The sequence below is a fragment of the Eucalyptus grandis genome, chromosome 1, assembly GCF_016545825.1.
Source record: "Eucalyptus grandis isolate ANBG69807.140 chromosome 1, ASM1654582v1, whole genome shotgun sequence".
Taxonomy (NCBI): domain Eukaryota; kingdom Viridiplantae; phylum Streptophyta; class Magnoliopsida; order Myrtales; family Myrtaceae; genus Eucalyptus; species Eucalyptus grandis.
Window position 1 is genome coordinate 42,265,002 of NC_052612.1, and position 20,241 is coordinate 42,285,242.

The following is a 20,241-nucleotide window of genomic DNA, read 5'->3' on the forward strand; positions in this document are numbered from 1 at the left end:
TTAGTGCGTTAACATGTCATTATTCTAATATGAGGCGGCGTTAAACTAATCTAACCATTTAGTTATCTTGTTTAATAGCTTTTCATCCCTTTTAAGTTTAGTAGGACATAGTTAGAGACATATGTCATAGGCCAATCGTTTGGGATTGTGATCACTGGATTGTGATCGTGTGACGATTTAGACTCTTCTGGGATCGCTTGAATTGTCGAGCCCCTCAGCCAAGCCTTGACTCACTCACTCACTCGTGTGGCAACTAAGACTCTTATGAGAACGCTTGGATTGTCAGGGTGCCTAAGTCAAGCCTTGCTTGGATGATCGCTCGCTCGCTCACCCAAATCATAAAGAGAGAAAGTTTATAGAGAGAAGCTTTGGAAATGAGAATTTATTGGATAGTTGAATGGATACAAATAAAGGGAGGGCACTCTTCTTATAATCGATACCCTCATATTACCGACATTTATTTCGAGAGAGTTTTAGATCTCAGAGCAATAACTGTTTTGCCCTCCTTCAAAACACTCTAGAAGGGGAACCTCATGACCATGACACATGGTAGACAATAAAATATATTTAAAAAGCTAACTTAAGTATACGCTCTAGTTATTATGTGAAATGAAACCCCACTCACACTATCGCGTACAAACGTATTTAGATGATTATCATGCACCCACATATTTGTATTGACGACACGATTAGTTATCATGTTTCGTGTCATGTTTTATAACCCGCTCTTGTAGGCACACACTGCTCGTGCTGAATTATTGAACCCATGTTCATCGCATTCACATTATACTTCTGTTTCAACCCAACCAGACACAAATTGCCAATCCTGGCCCGAACTGAGTATATTTTTATGCTGTATTTTAACTCAAGCAACTTTATTTGTTCATGGATTATGAGGTACCCTATGCACCTTGAACTGAAATGTCTACTCGATACAAGCCTTCTCATCATGAATGAGGAAGGAATCAGTCTGCAAAGACTGCATTAAGAACTCAATGAGCAGCAGAAAAATTAAAGCAGGCCGAGAAATTATTCTAACCCAATGCAACAGAGACATCCGTTTGTAACTTCCTGATATCTTTCAACAGTATCATTGTGACATGAACATCTCCCCACTTTCTATTCCCCAAAGTTAATGCACATTAAACAGAATACATTAGGAGTTACGCAAGAACTAAACATGACATCGCTATAATGTTACAACAGCATGAACACTGAAATCGCTGTAGTGTTGTGACATCAAGAAGAGTCTATAATTACAACAGCCAATCGTCGGCGCATTGCAGTTTGGACGTTCAACGGTCTTTGACCCAAGTAAAGGTAATCTTCTTCATCTCCTGTCAGGAGGCATAGGGGCCGCAGTGGATTTCAAAAGGTTAAATACTATATGAACTCGCCTTAAATAGGATCATCACTCCCGAGGCCGGGCAAGCCAGAGAGAGCTGAGCGCTCGAAGACGGGAAAAGTAGTCGTTTATTGCGAGAAGAGCTCGTGCAGATTGCCTCGTTGTTAGAACTCGGTGCATTTGCTGCAGAGTTTGTTGGCGCAAATTGTCCGCCTGAAAGTTAAACAAAGATGAGTGAATAAATGGGCATCAACATCTCACTGAAGGGGTCAAATCCAGGAGGTAGGTCTCTTCTACAAAGGCAAACTGGTAGAACAATAATGCAGTAACAAATGCTAACACAAATCACCTCCACAAAACAGCTAACGTCTGGACATTTTCTTAGTAACTACAAGTCATACAAAAGCATGCAAGGAATTACTCCGTTGTACTGACTCATAGAGGGAATATCTGCATTAATTAGTTAGGCAATTCCTTGATCGCTCGTACGTACAATTCGTTGTCCATTTTTCAGTTAGACGTACTACATATTGCCAATCTCTAGATACCATAAGAATGCATTCGATCGAAGAAGATATAGACACTGCAAGCTAAATTGCAATGCAGCGTTGTACCCACAGCTGTAATAGACACAGAGATTCATATCATTTTGAAAGACTTCCCCATAACTGGCACAAACCAACCTGTTAGTCTGTACATTGAGCCGAAGAGAGCCATGAAGTAACACTAGAAATTCTATTAAAGAGAGCCATGAAGTAACACTAGAAATACTATTACCTGACGAAGGAAACCCTCGAGAGTTCCAAGTTTGCCCATAGCCATTGCCATTTGACCCATATAGTTTGCCACATTCCCAGAAGGTCCTGCTGTCGCAGTTGTGCTGTTGGCTAATGTCTCTGCAAGAGATTGTTGCAATGCCTCCAACCCTTGTGACAGAGCATCTTCAGCCTGTTGCGACGACTGCTGTAAGTTGCCAATTCCCACCAACTGTTGCTCGGTCAAAGGCTCCAATTGATTTACAAGAAGCTGCACAATCGCAAATTGGTTAACAAGATGGACTTGATAACAAAAAATACACAGTTTGTATTGAAGCAAGCTTCCTTTGAAAAATTTTCAGAATATCCAAAGGGTTGAACTCAAGGCACAAGAGAAAAAGCCAATTCTGTCACTAATGGCACATCTGCATGAGCTCACATTATCTATGAAGTTCTAACCTTGTGCAGTTTAGGCAAAGTCAAAAGTCTCAAATTTTATTTTATTTTTTGGTCAAAAAAAGTCTCCTCAATTTAAAAAGGCCACACCGTGAATATATCCACTTCTCCTGAATAAGAGTGAAATTGAGAAAGGACCTTCAGGAGTAGGTCCCATACCTTAAGGACTTCAGATGAGCGAAACCCACCAATCCACATAAAGCATCGCTCTGCTGGAGTTTTCCACATTCCAGACAAAATGTGGAAAACATCAGCTTTTGCTGCAGTGCCTTTCAGCTTGAAGATTTCATCAAAGTGTGCGGCGACATTGTCAACAATTGTCCGTAGCTCAGTGTCTCCAGCATGAGCATTGACCGCATTTCTCAGCTCATTAACAACCTTGTTGTGCTCTTCAAGCCAACGTGCATATTCAACATCAAAGGCCAGGGCACCTGGGGATAGATGGAATAAAAAACTCCGATCTTTTACTGATGAGCTTGCCACTTGGGGAATTGCATCCCAAGAATCATCATTCCAGGTAATTAAAGACCAACAAATTACTTATTGAACACGTGAAAACTGCTTAAGATTCTACCGCATCGATTGTTTAAGATTCTACTGTATGGATCCAGCGAAAGACATCCAATATCAAGCGATACAGGGAAGTTCTGTGAAAAATTGGTGAATGAGCCTGTACTTGTAGATGGTAAGGTATAGGAAAAAAATTTAAGGAGCTTTAATTCTGTTCCTCAGGGGGCAGAATAAGCAAATATTGAGCATTCAAGATGTTGATCAGTCGTCAAAGCAAAACTGAGACATCATGAATAAAAATGACTCAGCCCTTTTTTTGGCTTATGCAAAGAAGGAAAAACAGCAAAAGCCCATGCAGGGATGGGTTAAATTGCGCTTCCAATTTTCGCTGCTTAGTTCCATAGCCTGTGGAATGCTGCTCCTCTCAAATTTACAACTTCCTGTGCTCCAGAAAATTTATGTACATCACTATGAGATTGGCAACCCCTCCACACTATTTTCAAACTTCACAATCATAAAAACAACACCACCATATAGTTTTCTAGCATGGTATAATTTCAACTAAAGAAAACATAATTCATAATGAGGAGAGAATGAGAAAATGTTGAAGTACCATTTCCGCTCATTGAGTGGGATTGTTCTCCACTACCTGAAATGAAAATGCCCTACATATATAGACAAATGAGTTGATTCAAACACAGAGGGATACATTACCAATATAAGTCAAAACGGAGCAATACAAAATTGAACCTGCTGACGGGCTCGCTGCAGTTCTTGCTCTAGTTGGGTGAGTTTCAGCCTGCTACTCTCCAGTTGTTGGACATATGCCTGCAACCAGATGAGATAGAAATGAGAAAACATAGATCTAAATATCATCCAAGCTGGTAAACCTTTTTAAGTAAAGAATGATTGACGAAGCTGGATCAGAATTCAGCTTTTCCACTAATAGCAAAAAAACTAATCATGAGACCCACCTTTTTCCTTAATCTACTCTTTCTGGCAGCTTCACGGTTTTGAGCAAGCCTGCGTAAAGTCTGCAGAATTTGATGGTAAACCATGAAATCATAATCCCCATCTGAAATGATATTAAGACAGATGATAAAATTTGCACCTTTTGATCTGTGGCTTTTTCTTTTGATCTGTCACTGGAATCAGAAGCTGCTGCAACACCCAATTGACCCCCTTCGAACTGCACGATTGAGTACAGAAGATTTAAAAACAGTAATCAAACATCACGAACCACACCATATCGCAGAAAGAAGCCATATATTTGTCTTTTTTTTTGTGCCATTAACTTTAGATGTTAGTCACTTGTCAAATCAAAATAGTGGATACTGCAACATTCTGAAAAGAAATTGGCAGATAGAGAGATATAAGCTAAAAAAAAATAAAAACATTGAGATGGCGTAGGAGACATCACCCTGTGATTCTTGTCACCTGTGTCGTCGGTTGAGGTATCTGTCCTTGGACTGGAATCTGCCATTGTGGAATCCCCCCAGTTCTCACGATGAGCACCGGGTATTGATACTAAGTTTGATTGTGATTCTCTATGCATAGATAGAGTCTGAGACCCCACAATATTCACAGAAAGATTTCTGTCTGAGGATGAAAGGGACTGAATCCGCAATATATAAGAAAAGAGAAGAAGAGACAACAATAAGTTACTTCTCATTTACTATAGCAGAAACTGCATGAACAATTGAGAAAAGTTGACCTTATTCAAAGAACCAAATTGGACATCAGCCCCAAGAGCCTGGGCACTTGATTTCATCTGATTGAAGACAGGATCTGCAGGCAACAAAATTACCAAATGAAAAATGTAGCCCAAGTAACATGGAAGGACAATAAACCCAAAAATTACATGTGTTAGCAACTTATTATTCATTGCAAATTAACAACAAGGTGCTGTCATCAGTATTTAAGACAACAATGATTAGACTCTCAAGACAGGCTACCAAGAATGTCAGCAGGAACATCCTACCAAATTCAAAGACTGAAATCCTGTAATTAGTCACTTCATACTAATTAGAGCATACTCGAGCACAACTTGGCAGATAAGGCCTTTTAAAGAGCTATGATAGTAGCAGAGCCTCAGCTCCAACGAATGACAAATGTCACCACAAAGGAACATGGCCTTGGGAAGCAATATGTGGACAAAAATACAGAACCAAAACGAATTAAACTGCAAATCAGCCACAAGCAGTTAACCTAAATGGTGGGGGACATGCAATCACATGCCACAGGCCCAACGTAAAGCAAGAGTTCAATTCACTGTTCATGGGCACAATGGAGAAGAAAGTAAAAAGAGATATTTGTATGGCCATCCATTTGGCAATATTATCAACTTCTTGACATTCTATAGAAGCACTAGTTCAAGCAGAGGATAATAAAACGTATGCACAGGCACATACTTCTGCTGAGGTCAACTGCATCTTCTATGCGGTATCCAAGAGACTGCTCAAGTGTTCCAAAGTCTGTAATTCGAGAAGAACGAATGGAGTTTCCTTCTGATCCCCTAAGAATCATAAACACCCACTTTAGTATTGATTTTCAAAACTAAACTATACCTTATAGAATGACAAGAAATAACAGGAGGCCACACTCCAGGGCAATTCAAATTATTGTCAGGCAGGAGAGAAGCAAAATGCAGCGACAAAGCAATTTATTATCTCAATAAAGCATTTATTCTACACCCAATGACAGAGATTTTGGCATTTATTTGAGTGAATCAAGATTCCTCATTCAATAGATGATAAATACAGCATTTCTAAATTGACAATGCTCAAAGAAGAATACACATTCTCTTTCAGAGAAGCGATAAAGAGAACGTCCTTATTCATTAAAAGATGAACAGAATCAAATTGCAGTCCTCCAAAGCTATGGGAACAGAATATAGTTAGGCAAACTCTTCCACTACCAAGCTACTTTACTATCACCTTTTTGTTTTCCCATATGTTCATAACTATTAACACTTTGAATTCTCTGGATAGAGCTTACAGCAACTTGCCAGGCTAATTTATCCCCCTCCAATAAATGGAGAAATTAAATGAAGTAGTGACTAAAAGACCAACCAGAAACATACTAACGTGACTAAGGAAATCATACGCCATATTTGCTTCCAGATTTGATTGCAAACAGATCATTAGTGATTGTGTGGCAATTAAACATGAAGAATGCAAAGAGAATGCCAAGTTTAACATTCTGCCACCAACCCAAAAGACCCAAAAAAACTGCAAAAGAAGCAAAGATGCGGATTGCTATTTCTCGCCCTTTTCCGATTCCCAGACTTAGATTCCCAGTTCTTTTTGTTCATTTCCAGCAACTTTATAAAGGAAGGTGACTTTTCTTCTATTTAAACAGAAAACCACTTCATATGAAGAACATAGCCAGCCCTTAGCAATAAAAGGCGCACCAATTCAGCACAAGCAATCATATGTAGTCCCGATTTCAACAGGGGCAAACAGAAAAACGCGAGATCTTCAAAAAATAAAGCAAATGATCGATCAAGGGGAGAAATTTACATGGAATTCGAAGTGGGTAATTGAGGGACGAAGCTCGGCATGCCGTTCACAACTCTGCCATCATCTCCACCACCGCCAACTCTAGTCCTACTACCCATGAATCATCATCACCACCGCCACCAACAACCCCCAACCATCTCCTGAGTCAGCGGATGCTGACCGGACCGGAACGCACCCTTTCGCCTCCAGTTATCTCTAGGACACAACCCTGGCGGCCGAACTCAAAAAGCTTCGAACTTTACCAGCTCAAACGCCCTCGCTCCCCTTAAAAATCGCAACTTTAACTGGAAGAAACCTGACGATCGGCCCAACCAAATCCCGCAGTACAAGCTACGGAGCTACAAGAATCTTCGAAACGCCCCCGCCGAAGGACATCCCCATAAAAGCGAAACACCACCTGAGACGAGATAGTACACGCTACGCACTGAAGCAGCCCCGTACGGAACTGGTGCGAAGCCCTCGTAGCTTTTCTAGGTGAACTGCGAGAGAAGCGAAAAAAAGGAAAGAAAGAAAAGATAAATATTGGGGGGTTGGCGAAAATCAAGAAAACCCTAATTCGAGAGACCTCACGGAAGATAAGTAGTACTACTACTACTACCCATCATCGTGCAGAGAGCGGGCTTTGACCTTCTTGGGTCCACGGCGGATTGTATCTTTTCTCTTGAGACTTACACACCGCGAAGGTAAAGAAGATGGCAACAGCAAAAAAATGGGGGAAATCTCTCTGTTTTACTCTGGCCAAAAATTTGAACAGACCCACCTCCCGAAAGTTCGACCTCTTTTCGTTTTCTTTGACTGCTGCGATTCTTGGGTTGGTTGGAAGGGATGGAAAAAAGGAAGAGGGCAAGAGAGAGAAAGAGAGAGAAGAGAGAGAGAGAGAGCAGAGCAAGGCCGGAGTTAGTATAAAAGAAGCGTGAGGTTTTAGTGCATTGCAATCTTTCTTCTTTTTTCTTCTTTTCTCTTTCCATTGTCACCACGTCCTTTTCTCCCCCAATTTTTATTTGGGGTTTTCTCTCTTTTTCTGCCACCTGATTTCTCGAAAGCGGAATCGGAATAAACAAATCGTTTCTCTCTCTGTTTCTCATTTGCCGATTTGAAAATTGCAGCTCTCGTCGCGATTCTCTTTTTGCTCTCTCTTTTTCTCCCCCTTTTTTTTTCTCCAGAATTCCCCCCACTGCCCAACTCGCGTTGATCTGCTCATGCGTTGATTTCATGCAGTTCTCGGTCTTCTCTTCTTGCGTTTGACCAATTCGTGAAGTGAGAACCCAACCAGGAATTGATGTGGACGCTTTGCCCCTTCAGTCGAGCGGCCCCTCGAGTGCAATGATAGTCCGCGTCCAATTCCGCTTTGAAAAACACGAAAGGTTGGCAATGATTTAAGATTTCGTTTTATTCTGAATAATTTGAAAAGCATTGTCATTTAAAAGAATTAGCTCAAGAATTCTTTTTGATCGAAAGTAATAATTAATGTCTAGATGTTTGCATGGATGCTGAAAATATTTTCTGTAATTATTTTTTGAAAAATATTGCCCAGGCATTTATTCTTTTTTTTTGGGGGAACAATTAGAGTATTAAATGACCTTAGAATTTACAGGGTTTTTTAAGATTAGTGACTTAATTTAAACTTCTTGTTGCGTTGAGTAAACTGTTCAAATGTGGCCGTTGGCATTTTTTAAGTGTTATTAATATGGTGTCGGAATGCGAATTTTTCTTTCTGAAGCATTTAATTCCTTTAGAATGTGTAATTTTGTTTTTGTTCTTAAGGTGCCTTGAATAGCGCCATTTCTATTTTTAGTTAACTACTAAAGGGCACTTGTTGAGAAGTTCTATTATGTTAAAAATCTAACTTCTTTCTCCAAAAACAGCGAATCATTCTCTGTAGTTATATGTAAATTTACCATGAAACATGCCAATTGAGGCATGGGCTAACCATAGGCATGGGCCTAGAACATCAATGCCGATGATCACAATAAGTCAAATCTATCGGTTTAAGAAATGTGCTTAAAATGAGCACAATACCTAGAGGTCCGACTAACTGTCCATATCAATTGAATAAAGTATGCTCCTACGCAATCAAACAACATAAGAAAATCGAATTCATATTTAAATGCCGAGGGCATTAAAAATTTCATGCGACCAATTATAATTCCAATTATATAAAAAATTATGAAGAGTAGGTAGATTGCTTTCGTCCTCAAAAGAGGGAGAAATTTTTTTATTCCATCATTTCCATGACATAAATACTTAAGCCACAATTTTTTTTTTCCCGATGCAATAATGGAGCCATGCACCATGGAAGATCAGGGCACTGATTAGTTTCTGCCTCTGATGACGAATATTAAAGAAAATTCGAGTTGGACACCTGAAATGATAAGTTAATAATTCGAGAGGCGTGGGGAGATTCGAGTCAACTCCTCGAGAGTCGGGGCGGGGGCCCGGAAGTTGGTGAGAATCTCGGGGAGGTAATTAGAATTTCGGAAAAGATGAGGGGGCAAAGGGATAACCCGCGTGAGGTGGGCAATGGGTCTTCTGCAAAAAAAAAAAAAAATACAAAAAGAGGAATCGTGGAAAATGGTACGAAAGTGCAGCGCCGCCGCCACCGTGCAGTAGACGGTGGGGCCGCGGGACAGGTGTGAAACAGCCTTGAAATGAAAATCCCATGCCATGCTTATTGGTATTGCGTCGCAAATATTCAAAATATTTCTTTTATTATCGAAACCCTAAATTTTTTTATTGGGACATAAATATCTAAATTTTGTCGTCATAAAAAAATTTCGAATTTATACCGATAAGACAAATATATTTTGAACGAAACTGTAATCGATGGTATATACATTATATGTGTATAAATTTGGATTTTTAATGACAAAAAAAAACTCGAGATAATTGTGCCAATATGGAAATAGTTTAGGGAATTTCGATAGTATTTGCCCTTTAGGTTTCAATAATTTAATCGACATATATGTATATGAGTACTAGTTAGTTTTAGAAATTAATCAACATATTGCATAAGTTTCCTCACACTAAAAAGTTATCCATAAAATAATTCGAAAAATAATTTTCTAAAAATGGATGTATATTTACTCACGATAATGAATCAATAGAAAGCATCTTCGTGGTTAACGAAAATGTCTATGCAAAAATCGTCGTTGACACTGAAAAGAATTTCCATTATACAATTTTTCGAAAAATACGAAGGAGCATTTAAATTTCACGCAAAATAAAAGCCTTTAAATTTCAAACATTAAAAGCAGAAGCTGAAAAAAAAGAGTCATCGTCAGTATTATTATTATTATTATTATTATTATTATTATTATTATCATTATTATTATTTTGGTCAAAAGAAAGGGCTACGTAGCCCAGCAGGATTCAAGACGTGACAGGATATCAGCGAGTAGACACCTGCTTTTATCAGCTATCGAAAGGGAAACGACGTCCTTTGACGAGCAAAGCTTGGAATCCGATCGGGTTGACATCCCGAAGTTAGCTGACCAAATCGCTGCTTCGCGAAGTGCAAATCGATTGCATACGCGTGGCAAAGACTTTCTCTGCAATTCCTTAAATGAAGAGTGAGAAAACATACTATTTCATCGTGCTTTCGTTCTTAACCAAGCTTGATATATATCACAGAATACTCGATCTCCTTACCCACTATTCATTAAAACTTTAAACTCCAAAACATGGAGATTAGCTGCCGCTGTCGGCGGAGTTCACCTTGTACCATCTTGGCGTCAAAAAACGTGACATCTGAATGAATTCCAAGAGCAAAGCGTGCTCGTTTTCCTCTCTCGACTTTCAAGTTCAAATCACTAATATGTTTCGATCCCGAAAAGCACTATTAGGTGCTCGGATGGTGTAGCTTGGTCTTGTAGCGAGGAGCACTACAAAGGCTTGTCAAGAAGCGTTGACAAGACTAGATGAGGACATGTAGAGGAGTGCAACCCAAATCCAAATCGAGCAGTCTTTCAATGGGCTATCTTAGTAGCTAGTACATGTTTCGACCTTTTCATTATAGTTCAAACATGAAAATCATGTCATCCGGGTGTTCACTTAGACAAAGCTCATGCTATTTTATTGGTGGTATAACAATCCACCTAGTGATCACTTAAGAATGAATATTTATTTTCATGCTCAAGGAACATTTACTTTTGGATTGATTCAAGTCCTTAAAATGCTTCATTTGGATTCTTATCTGGATTTCGAGATCACCTAGATGTAAAACAATGAGAGGGAAAAAAAAACACTATACTAATTAGGGATATAAGGCGCGTGGATACCGAGACATTAAAATAAAAAACGTGTTCGTGGAACTCATCGTCACGGTATATCAAACGGAAAAACCAATGAATCCCTACGCCTTAGTATCTTTTGCCCTCTCGGATCTGTTTCGATCCTAGAAAGCACAATTAGGTGTTCGAGGTGGTGCAGCTTGGGTCTTCTAACGAGGTGCACCACAAAGTCTGACCAAGAGAAGCATTGACAGGACTAGTTGGGGACATGGAGAAGAGTGCAGCCCAAGTCCAAATCGAGTGATCCTTACACAGATTTTTGACAAGCTATCTCGGTAGCCAATACATGTTTCGGCCCTTTCCTTATAGTTCAAACATGAAAATCATACGTCATCCGGGCGTTCACTTAGACAAAGCTTATGGCATTTTATTAGCAATATGACAATCAACCTATTGATCACTTAAGAATAAACAAGTATTTTTGCGCCCAAGGAACGGCTACTTTCGAACCTAAGCGAGCTCTTAAAAGGTTTCATCTGGATTATTGTCTAAATCTCAATATTACCTAAATGTAAAATAACAAAAGGAAAAATATATTGTACCGATTGAAGACACGGGGTGTGCAAACACTATTGAAACATTAAAATAAAAAATGCATCCGTGGAGCTCACCATCATTGTTTATCAAATGGACAGGCTGCAAAAATTCCCATGGGAGTTTTGACTACCCTTATGTGGCGAGGTTGCACTTAGTAACACATTCCAATTATCCACACTTTTCATCAAGAAGGATGCAATCAACCAAAAAGGAAGGCTAATTTCAAGCTCCTTATTTTTTTTTTTTTTAATAAAAAGAATGACCACTGAGCACCTAATCTTTTGTGTTTAGAATTAGAATTAAAATGTTTTGGAAGTTTGGAATCACTTCACGTAGAGATCGTTGTGCATAAGTCAACGTACAAATCAAATGAAGGGTCATAGCGATATTCTTTTTCGAAGTGAAGATCCCGCTTGACCAATTAATTCTTTTAATTAAATAATGAGTAGTACGAAAATGAATTATACATGCGGTCTCTCATATACCGCTGATTTGAGAAAATAGGCAGTGAAACTCCATCTGAATCTCGCGCGTCCTTGCAGGAATTTCTGCTTCTCGGATCGACCCTTCTGCATGTCAAGTCGTGTCTCGTGCGTTTAATGCGAATATCGCCACTGAGTAATCGTGGCTGGGTGGTGGGAAATCTTGCTCGCGATACTCACCCGGTGGTTCATGCATCGGAGATTTTGATTGGACGTGCAACTTTCGAGCAAAAGCCTCCCAAGAGATGGAGAGAGAGGGAATGGGTCACGCGCAAGTTTACATTAGTGGAAAGTTCGTACAATCTCTTCTAATTTTTCAGGCTGCCCTAGAGGAAAAGAAGGGACGCGGGCTGAGTTCTCTCTTCTCTAATTATGATGGGTTTGACACGATTGGGTTTCAAAAAGCATAAGTGGAAAAGCAGTCGATGGCCGAGATGTGATAGCCACCTTTGACTTCAACTATCCGTTCTTTCAATTCACGTGTTTAAAGAGATGAAATGAGTTAACTTATCGTTTTTTCCTTTTTCAATAACACCTCGATTGTAGGGAATGCACATTATTATGGATTACATCCATCGCACCATATATTACTAAATTATAAATAACTTTAAAAAAAAAAAAATTTATGATAAGGAGGAGAAGAAGGAAAGAGAGAAAAGGACTTGTTATGATTTTGATCATGAAATGTCAATAAATTGAGTTCTACCAATAAAAAGAAAATGCGATAACAATGCCTTGCCATATCAAAAAACTGTCCAATATTCACATGATGTAAGTATGAATATGAGAAGATCACAAAAACCCGATTTTACGGAATTACCAATGAAATATGGGAACATTTAAGGTCAATGTTAAAAATATATATAAAAAGCAAAATTTCAAAAATCATCCCCGCTTTTTATTTCAAATAACAATTTACATTTGGAATTTTGAAAAATTGCCATTGGCATCTTCATACGAAATTCTGAAATCCAAAAGGATCAATCTACCACGAACTCATTCAAACTCTATCCCATTTCGCATTACGCCATCTCTATCTCAACTTGCTTTCTCTCCCTCCATTGTGAGCTGCACCACCAACATCGACCGGCACTACGCCACCGCCCCTCATCACGCTTTCTATGCATCTCTCTCTCTCTCTCTCTCTTCTCAGACATGGCTGATGTCGAGCTCGAAAGATCTCAATCGAGCTTCACTTTAGTTTCGTTAGCAACGAGTTAGGTGGAGAGAGCTATCAAGTTGAGCTCGATGCCGACGGAGCTCGATGGATCACAGCTCAACTGCTGCGCCAAGGAGCAACGCCGCGGCGAACGCCAGCAGCACCCGAGGACGAGGGGCTCAGCCCTAGGCTCCTAGCAGTGGAAGTATTAGGGTTCTGGACAAGTGATTTTGCATTGTGGGTGGATTATGAATGGCGAAAAAGAGCAAAAACGGAAGGTGGGTTTGGACCAGATGTCACGTATGACTGGGAATGTTAATTGTAAGCTTTCATAACACAGTGCAAATTGATACGAGGATGCTTGTTAATTTTTTTTCCAAAAAATAAAATAAGTAGTTGTATTCAAGAATTCGTTGGGGAAAGATTATTTTGTGAACCGTGGTAGAAGAGACCCTCATTGGAAGGGAAGATGGAGATGTTAAATGTAGATAATAGCATACTAGCAGTGAGTCCATCTCAATCGTTGATTGTGTGTGCTCTTATATATGCGACCCACATTATTAACAACCACAATTGTTCTAAATTCATAGTCCTAATTGAGATAAGAGTCACAACATGCTATTCTCTTTCATAGTTGTAATTATTTCAAACTAATTTTTATATCACATTTATGTTAAATTAATATTTGTCTCATAAAAACTCTTGGCATGTCAAATTTACTGTGAACTAATTTTTTTGACAATTTTCAAATATGCAAGTGTACCAATTAAATTATTTATTTACCCATTTACTCATGGTTTCAATATGTATAAAATAAGTAATTGAGAAGATTTAAAGAATAAAAAATTAATTGAGATCATCTCTTCGCTTTACATAATAATATACATAAAATACTGAAAACCATTAACACAATATCAAATCTCGATTTATAAATTCGTTGTAAATTGACATATTACTTTTACATGATTTACTAGAACATAAAATAATTTTATTCTCGTCAAAAACATTAAAACACAATGTTAGACTTTTCTTTTCTTTTTCTTTTCTTTTATTTAAAAAAAAAAAAACAACTCCAAATGGTCCGGGCTCTTTTAATTTTGGCGATGGGCCTTTTTTTCCCCCTATTGGCATAGTGAAGAAATTACCCCAAATTATGTTCTCATCTTTGACTGGATCTGGACACATCCTCTATTGCAAAGGCAAAAAAAGTTCGATGATTGCTAAAACATATCAATATATTTGGATTAAGATGTCTATAATCAATGATTATATCATTGTCTATAATCAAAGGCAATCAGTACATCAAAGAACACATAATTAAAAGAACCCAGAGAGAGAGAGAAAGAGCTGTACGACTATACATTAAAAAATGGCCAAAGGATGGTGGACAATGAACAAAAATTCGATTTCGCCTACAAGCATGAGAACCAAGAGCATTACTTTTCATTAATAGATGATGACTTAACCCAACGCTCAATATTGACGAAAAACTTGAGTAAATGTTCATCTGCTCTATTCCCAGAAGACTCGGAGATCAATTTCCAGTCAAATTGGAATGTTCTGTGTGTAAATGAGTTCAGTAAGTCAAATCATTCAGAAGCAACATCGACTCCTCTTTGCTTCAAGTAATGCTTGGCCTCGACAACGTCCTGCAAAAGATCCAACTCACTTGCCTCAGCTTAAACTATATGTTCTAGTTTTAAAAAAATCAAACTGAACTAAAATGTGCATAAAAGAAATGGGCAGGTATGGAATCCATTGCTAAGTTCCAGCAAATTGTCCAACAATGGAGCAATTATTCTGAAAGACCAAATTCATATGATTCATTGCAGCTGTGTGCCATCCTATTATCACATCATAAATATTTCACCACAGGCTTCCACCACTCCTTCCAGAGGCACCAAGCACAACAAGCATGAGCTGCCTACTCAGAGAGCAAGAAATCGCGCTGGATGTAAGGTCAGGTTCGGGTTACCCCATACTCCTGTGGTTGACCCAGGAGTCAGCCTTACCACAGGCGGGCCGGTTAATACACCAAATCAAGTAACAAGTCCTCTCGATGTAGAACGTGTCCCTTTTACCCCACTGGCAATAGAATTCACAGTTGTCCACAATGCCCCGCTAGTTCTTGAAGCATGTAGTTCCTTAAAACCACCCACTAGATTAAATCCGGTAACAACTCCTCCTCTTTCTTTTGCTTAAGCAATGTGACCCATTACGTCGCTAAAAAGATAATCCACAGTAACCTAAAATACTCAACTAGCTCCTAGGGGACTATATTTTCCCTAAACCGCCCAGCACCCCCCAAACAACACACATAGAGTGGTTACTGACAAGCCATTGAGTAAATACCATAGGTATTGTTTTGAATCTCAGATCAATTGCTTCTCGAGGTCAAGACAAGCTCGAACTTATGGAAATACAATGATAGATGATACTGGAGTCATATAATTTACCACTTCCATATGTCCCAGGGGTAACAAGTTAAATAGAATGCTCCTAGAAACCTGATAAAACAAGCAGCAAAGTGCCAACCTAAAAGACTGGTCAAGATTTCATAGACTGCCTGAACATGAAACCAAGTGATGTCTTGAAAAATACAATTCGAGTATCAAATCCGAAAACATACACAGACTTTCTTTGAGAAATGTTGGAAGAGACCAAAAATGTTAGAAGGTCATAATCTCGATGATGTATAGGCAACAAAACTAGCTCCCTCGAGATAATTTCCTTTTAGGCATTCACTTGTGCACTTTGCATGCAACACACTACCAGTAATATTCTTAGCTAAGAAATTCTAAAGAGGAGACTCAGTATAATCCTTACAAATATATACACGCTAGCACCATTAAAACAACCAGAAGGAAAAGAAACAAATACAAAGAGAAACAGAACCCACTGAGGGTCGAAACAGATTATGGACATATGAACCTTGTCCAATAACAAATTTAAGAAATTTCGAAAGACGAAATACCTGCTGCAACAACACTGCCTCGTGAGGACAAGTTGGAAAGTGCATTAGGCCAATGCCAACCATTAGAAACCCATAGCATCCCAGTGAAACAATGAAGTATATTGGCAGCTGAAGGACAATTAAAAATTCAAAACATCAGGCTATGCAAGGATCTTAAAAGTGTAAAGGAGGTCAGAGAAGGGAGAGGCAACTAAAAAGATTCTCACCAACCAAGTCTGATTTTGTGGAACTACAGACATCTCCAGGAGACCAATCCACATGGCAGAGATAGTCACCAACAAGGCTATTATCTTCAAAATTTGCTTCATTATGCTCAAGCAATCCTATACTTCATCAAATGAAAATACAAAATCAGACCAGCAAGAGTTAATTTCCCACCAGATTAGCAACAATATCTTTCAGCCATATCAGCGAGATACAGACTACCATTTCAGGATGTTCCATACAGAAATTACTCGAAAAAATCATTTGTATGTTTCCTTTTTCACTTTCAAGCCAGTATTGCAAACAGTTGGGCAAATTACACATAAGTCAATACCAGTCTTCCCTAACTAATTAGGAAACTCTAAGACATGGACATCAAATTAATACGGGATTTGACTCAAAAGAATTTATCTGAATAGAGTGATGACAGAGAAATTCAGGAAGCCAATCTGATTTGGTGTGATCGTAACCTCAATATTAGTCTAACTATAGCTTTTAGAGTCAGCCGCTAAGGATGCGTTTGGTAACATTTTTGTTCCCGGGAACAATTTCTGTTCAAAAACAAATTTTTTTATTTCTGTTCCCGGGAATAGTTTTTGGGCAAAAAAACACGTTTTGGTAACTCGCACAAAATTTCTATTTTCGAACAAAAAAAAAAGAACAGAAATGCATTTGGTACGAGAATAAAAATTTATGTTCCCAAAAAAATTTATTCCCAATTTTTTTCATTTAATTTATAAAATGTCAATTATAGTTGATTATAAAAAGTTCTTGAAAGAGGAAGGTGGAATTGGAATCATAAACTCGTGTTTTTTAAATTTAAAAAAAAAGAAGAAAATGCCATCATTGGCTAATTGGAATCATAAACTCGAATGAGGCCTAATATGCTAGATAACTATCGCCATTGATAATTCCTGCAGTGTTTTGAACTAAAGCCAATCGGCAAAGATTAGGCTAAATGCACATGGAGCCTTAACAAGGAAAAACTGTATAGAAATATTCTCATTATTCTCTTTTTTATACTTCATATAAGTCCTCAGTGTCATTATTCAATCAAAAGAAATCACATTGTAACCGACTTATGGACAATAACACGATAGTAAAACCTCACTCAATGCAGTACCAGAGTAATCCATAACTCGGATGAACCACAACACCCCGCTCTCACTCCATAAGAACCATAACTAGCCCACACTTCAAGCCTATCATCATCCTCTTCATTCACGCTCTCTCCATCGTCATCTTTTACCGAAGCCAACAGATGGCATAGCGAAATTTTAATCAAAGCTCAAAACTTAGAACAGCAGAACATCAACGCCACACTTCCCAGTGACCCAAAATCCGTCCAACACAGTCAAAACTAACACGGGTTCGATTCACGCATTTCGTCGAGCAGGTGGTGAGCGCAAAGTGAGGAGAAGATATCGACCATTTCATTAGAACTCGAACTCGTCATCAAGTGAACATCCGAAACCAACTACAGCAGCTCCCCTCGAACCCAGGACGCGCACGGACTAACGAAAAGAACGAATCTCGGTTTAACCGCGGAGGTCCCTACCTGGCTCGAAGGCGGCGGCTAGAGGGCGAGTTCGGGATGAATCGAACTATGGGCGGCGGCGTCGCAATGTCTGCGAACCGAGATGCTCGGAGGAAGAGAGGCTCGAACCAGACGACCAAAGAGGCTCGCCGGAAAGGCTTGGGGACCGGGGGAGAGGAGTCTCGTGCGAGAGAGGGCGCTGGCAGGAGGTCGTCGGACGGCGACGGCGGAGATGGCTGATCGGGTCCGACCGAGAAGGAGGAGGGTCCCCGTGAGCGCAATAAAGGAAGCCTCGTTTTTATGCGAAAATTATAGATAAATACATACATTATCATTATTTTTTTCGGATAAAAACTTGAAATAAATTTTATTTCAAATAAGAGCTCAAAGTATTATTATTTTTTAATAACGGGCTCAAAGAGGATCTTATTTCAAATATAATGACTTGAAGCGATTATGTCTATTTTATATAAGAGCATGATTTTCTAGCTAGTCAATGACATTTTCATCATTTATCATTTTAAAAAAAAAATTCCCAGTTTTTGGATTTTCTTTCTTATTCACTAAGTCCTCATCAAAAATAAAAATAAAAGAAAAGACTAAAAAATGATTTAAGATTAAAATTTTATTTGGACCAAAACAGCGTTAATCGTTAGAATATTTTGGCTCTTATTTAAAATAATCATGATCACTTTAGACCCTTATTTTAAATAATTATGAGTATTTCAAGCCCTTCTTTGAAATAACCATAACTAATCTAGGCAATTATTTGACACAAATCCACTTCCAACATTAATTTAACAAAAAAAAATTATGATACTTCATGCTCTTAGTTGAAATTTTCTCTATTTTTATTTATCTCTTTCTAAATAGAAAACCTAAACTTCTGATGCCACTTGTTGCAATCATGCCGAGGGTGAGCTTATGCAATAAATCATGCGATGCCAAGGTCATGCTCTAAACAATCCATCGGCTTCACATGTTAAAATCTCTTTATTTCGGTTTGAGCTTTTCTAAATTTCATTGTATCTAAATCAAACATTTTAAACAAAATTGAAAACCAACGAAATTCTAATAATTTTTTTGATCAAAGGTCAAATACTTTTGTTTGACAAAAACTATAGCCTTTCAACCATTTTCATGAAAATACGATATATAAAAGCCGAATTCTACACACCTTTGCTAAATTAACATCAAGAAGCGAGACTCACTGTGACTCAAATTTTCCCACCTTCATTGTTGGGAAAATTCAAGTGTCAACATAATGATCACGCCAAATAAGATCGGCTTCCCATATTTCTCCTTCATCCTCGATTCAGTCATATTCTTTGAGTTGAATCAGGCAGTCATATGTGCAGGTCTTAGAATTTCCTAATATGTTAGGGGAAGACCACTATTGACTTGCGCGTGGTGTGCACAACTGTCTGCAATTCTGGCTTGAAAAGTGAGAAAAGGGAACACACAAGCGTTTTTGGTTGAGGAATTTCTGTATGGAATATCCGGAAACGGCAGTCTGCGTGTCGCCGATATGGCCGAAAGATACTGCTGCTAATCTGGTGGGAAATTAGATCTTGCTGGTCTAATTTTGTAACGAGGGATAGGATTTGGGCTGCACGCTAAATCCCCGGGGTACATTTCAAAAGTCCAGATCCACTCGATTTGGATTTGGGCTGCACACCAAAAAGGCCTGGGCTTTCTCATTGCACGTTTCGGCCCTTCAAACGAATATCATATGTCATCCCCGTGTTTACTTAGAGTTCGTGCCAATTCATTAGCGGTGTAAACAATTAGTCTTAATAGAAGCACGGAGTTAGCTAAGAAACGCTAATTCCAAGCACCAAATCTTCTTCTGTGTTTAGAATTGCGAACAAAAACGATCGAGAAGTTTGGTGTTACTCGTAGCGTCCATTACCATACGGATGGTTGTACATAAGACGACCTAGAAAATAAAATGGAGCCTTACACTGATGCTTCTTTTTAATGAAAAGCCCACTTCAAATAATCGGCTCTTCTATTTCAAGAGAGAGTTATTAAAAAGTCATTAAACTTATTGTACGGATGTTAATTCAGTCCAATTTAGTTGTAAAACTTTTGGCAATTTGTCAATATAGAGTTTTTTTTTTTTTTTTTGGTCAACCAATGTAGAGCTCATCTAATCGATTTTGATCGGAAAATTGATGATGTGGATGTTGGTCTTCCTACATGACCTGATTGATCAATACTAATATGGACAATTTTTACAATTTTTTTAACAACCTTTTTTATTCTTTTCTTTTCTTTATTTTATTTCTACATCCCTCAACTATGCCATCATCAAGGCATAGCGGCCAATGGAGGAAAATTGGGAAATAGGCAGGAAAAAGGAAATTTTAAAAATGTGCAAAAATTATCAACCTTAGCAACGATCAAGCCACGTAACACGATTGATGTTGACTAACCAAGTTAGTGATTTCCAGACAAAATTGACCGGAA

At 38.6% G+C, this 20,241-nt stretch overlaps 2 protein-coding genes across 7 annotated transcripts; both read right to left on the minus strand.

Moving 5' to 3' along the window:
- Nucleotides 1–1,029: 1,029 nt before the first annotated feature.
- Nucleotides 1,030–7,493, minus strand: LOC104444073 (transcription factor TGA2.3). Of its 5 annotated transcripts, none has more exons than XM_010057691.3 (12): nucleotides 7,348–7,493; nucleotides 6,588–7,066; nucleotides 5,478–5,581; nucleotides 4,781–4,854; nucleotides 4,487–4,681; nucleotides 4,178–4,255; nucleotides 4,041–4,100; nucleotides 3,817–3,894; nucleotides 3,680–3,731; nucleotides 2,716–2,987; nucleotides 2,123–2,371; nucleotides 1,030–1,558 (listed from the first exon to the last, which is right to left on the minus strand). In XM_010057691.3, exons 2-12 carry the CDS (start codon nucleotides 6,683–6,685, stop codon nucleotides 1,412–1,414), a joined length of 1,407 nt encoding a protein of 468 aa, XP_010055993.1. In that variant the 5' UTR covers nucleotides 6,686–7,066; nucleotides 7,348–7,493; the 3' UTR covers nucleotides 1,030–1,411. The 5 variants fall into 5 exon arrangements, with proteins under 5 accessions (XP_010055993.1, XP_010055985.1, XP_010055976.1 ...); XM_010057683.3 differs by having other exon boundaries at nucleotides 7,215–7,487; XM_010057674.3 differs by having other exon boundaries at nucleotides 7,186–7,487.
- A 6,811-nt stretch (nucleotides 7,494–14,304) lies between these two features.
- On the minus strand, nucleotides 14,305–18,049 carry LOC104444098 (dolichol-phosphate mannose synthase subunit 3). 2 transcript variants are annotated; one of them, XM_039307991.1, is made up of 4 exons: nucleotides 17,791–18,049; nucleotides 16,235–16,351; nucleotides 16,029–16,136; nucleotides 14,305–14,703 (listed from the first exon to the last, which is right to left on the minus strand). In XM_039307991.1, exons 2-4 carry the CDS (start codon nucleotides 16,334–16,336, stop codon nucleotides 14,644–14,646), a joined length of 270 nt encoding a protein of 89 aa, XP_039163925.1. In that variant the 5' UTR covers nucleotides 16,337–16,351; nucleotides 17,791–18,049; the 3' UTR covers nucleotides 14,305–14,643. The 2 variants fall into 2 exon arrangements, with proteins under 2 accessions (XP_039163925.1, XP_010056014.1); XM_010057712.3 differs by having other exon boundaries at nucleotides 16,235–16,356.
- Nucleotides 18,050–20,241: the final 2,192 nt, after the last annotated feature.

Bases quoted from the DNA above. Each gene is read 5' to 3' on its own strand.
- LOC104444073 (XM_010057691.3), bottom strand. From the start codon at position 6,685: ATGGGTAGTAGGACTAGAGTTGGCGGTGGTGGAGATGATGGCAGAGTT. The intron at 4,256-4,486 runs GTGATGTCTCCT...TCAATCGTGCAG, and splicing joins CAGGTGACAAGAATCACAGG to TTCGAAGGGGGTCAATTGGG. The intron at 2,372-2,715 runs GTATGGGACCTA...GCGATTGTGCAG, and splicing joins GCTCATCTGAAGTCCTTAAG to CTTCTTGTAAATCAATTGGA.
- LOC104444098 (XM_039307991.1), bottom strand. From the start codon at position 16,336: ATGAAGCAAATTTTGAAGATAATAGCCTTGTTGGTGACTATCTCTGCC. The intron at 16,137-16,234 runs GTGAGAATCTTT...ATTGTCCTTCAG, and splicing joins CACAAAATCAGACTTGGTTG to CTGCCAATATACTTCATTGT. The intron at 14,704-16,028 runs GTATTTCGTCTT...GATCTTTTGCAG, and splicing joins AGGCAGTGTTGTTGCAGCAG to GACGTTGTCGAGGCCAAGCA.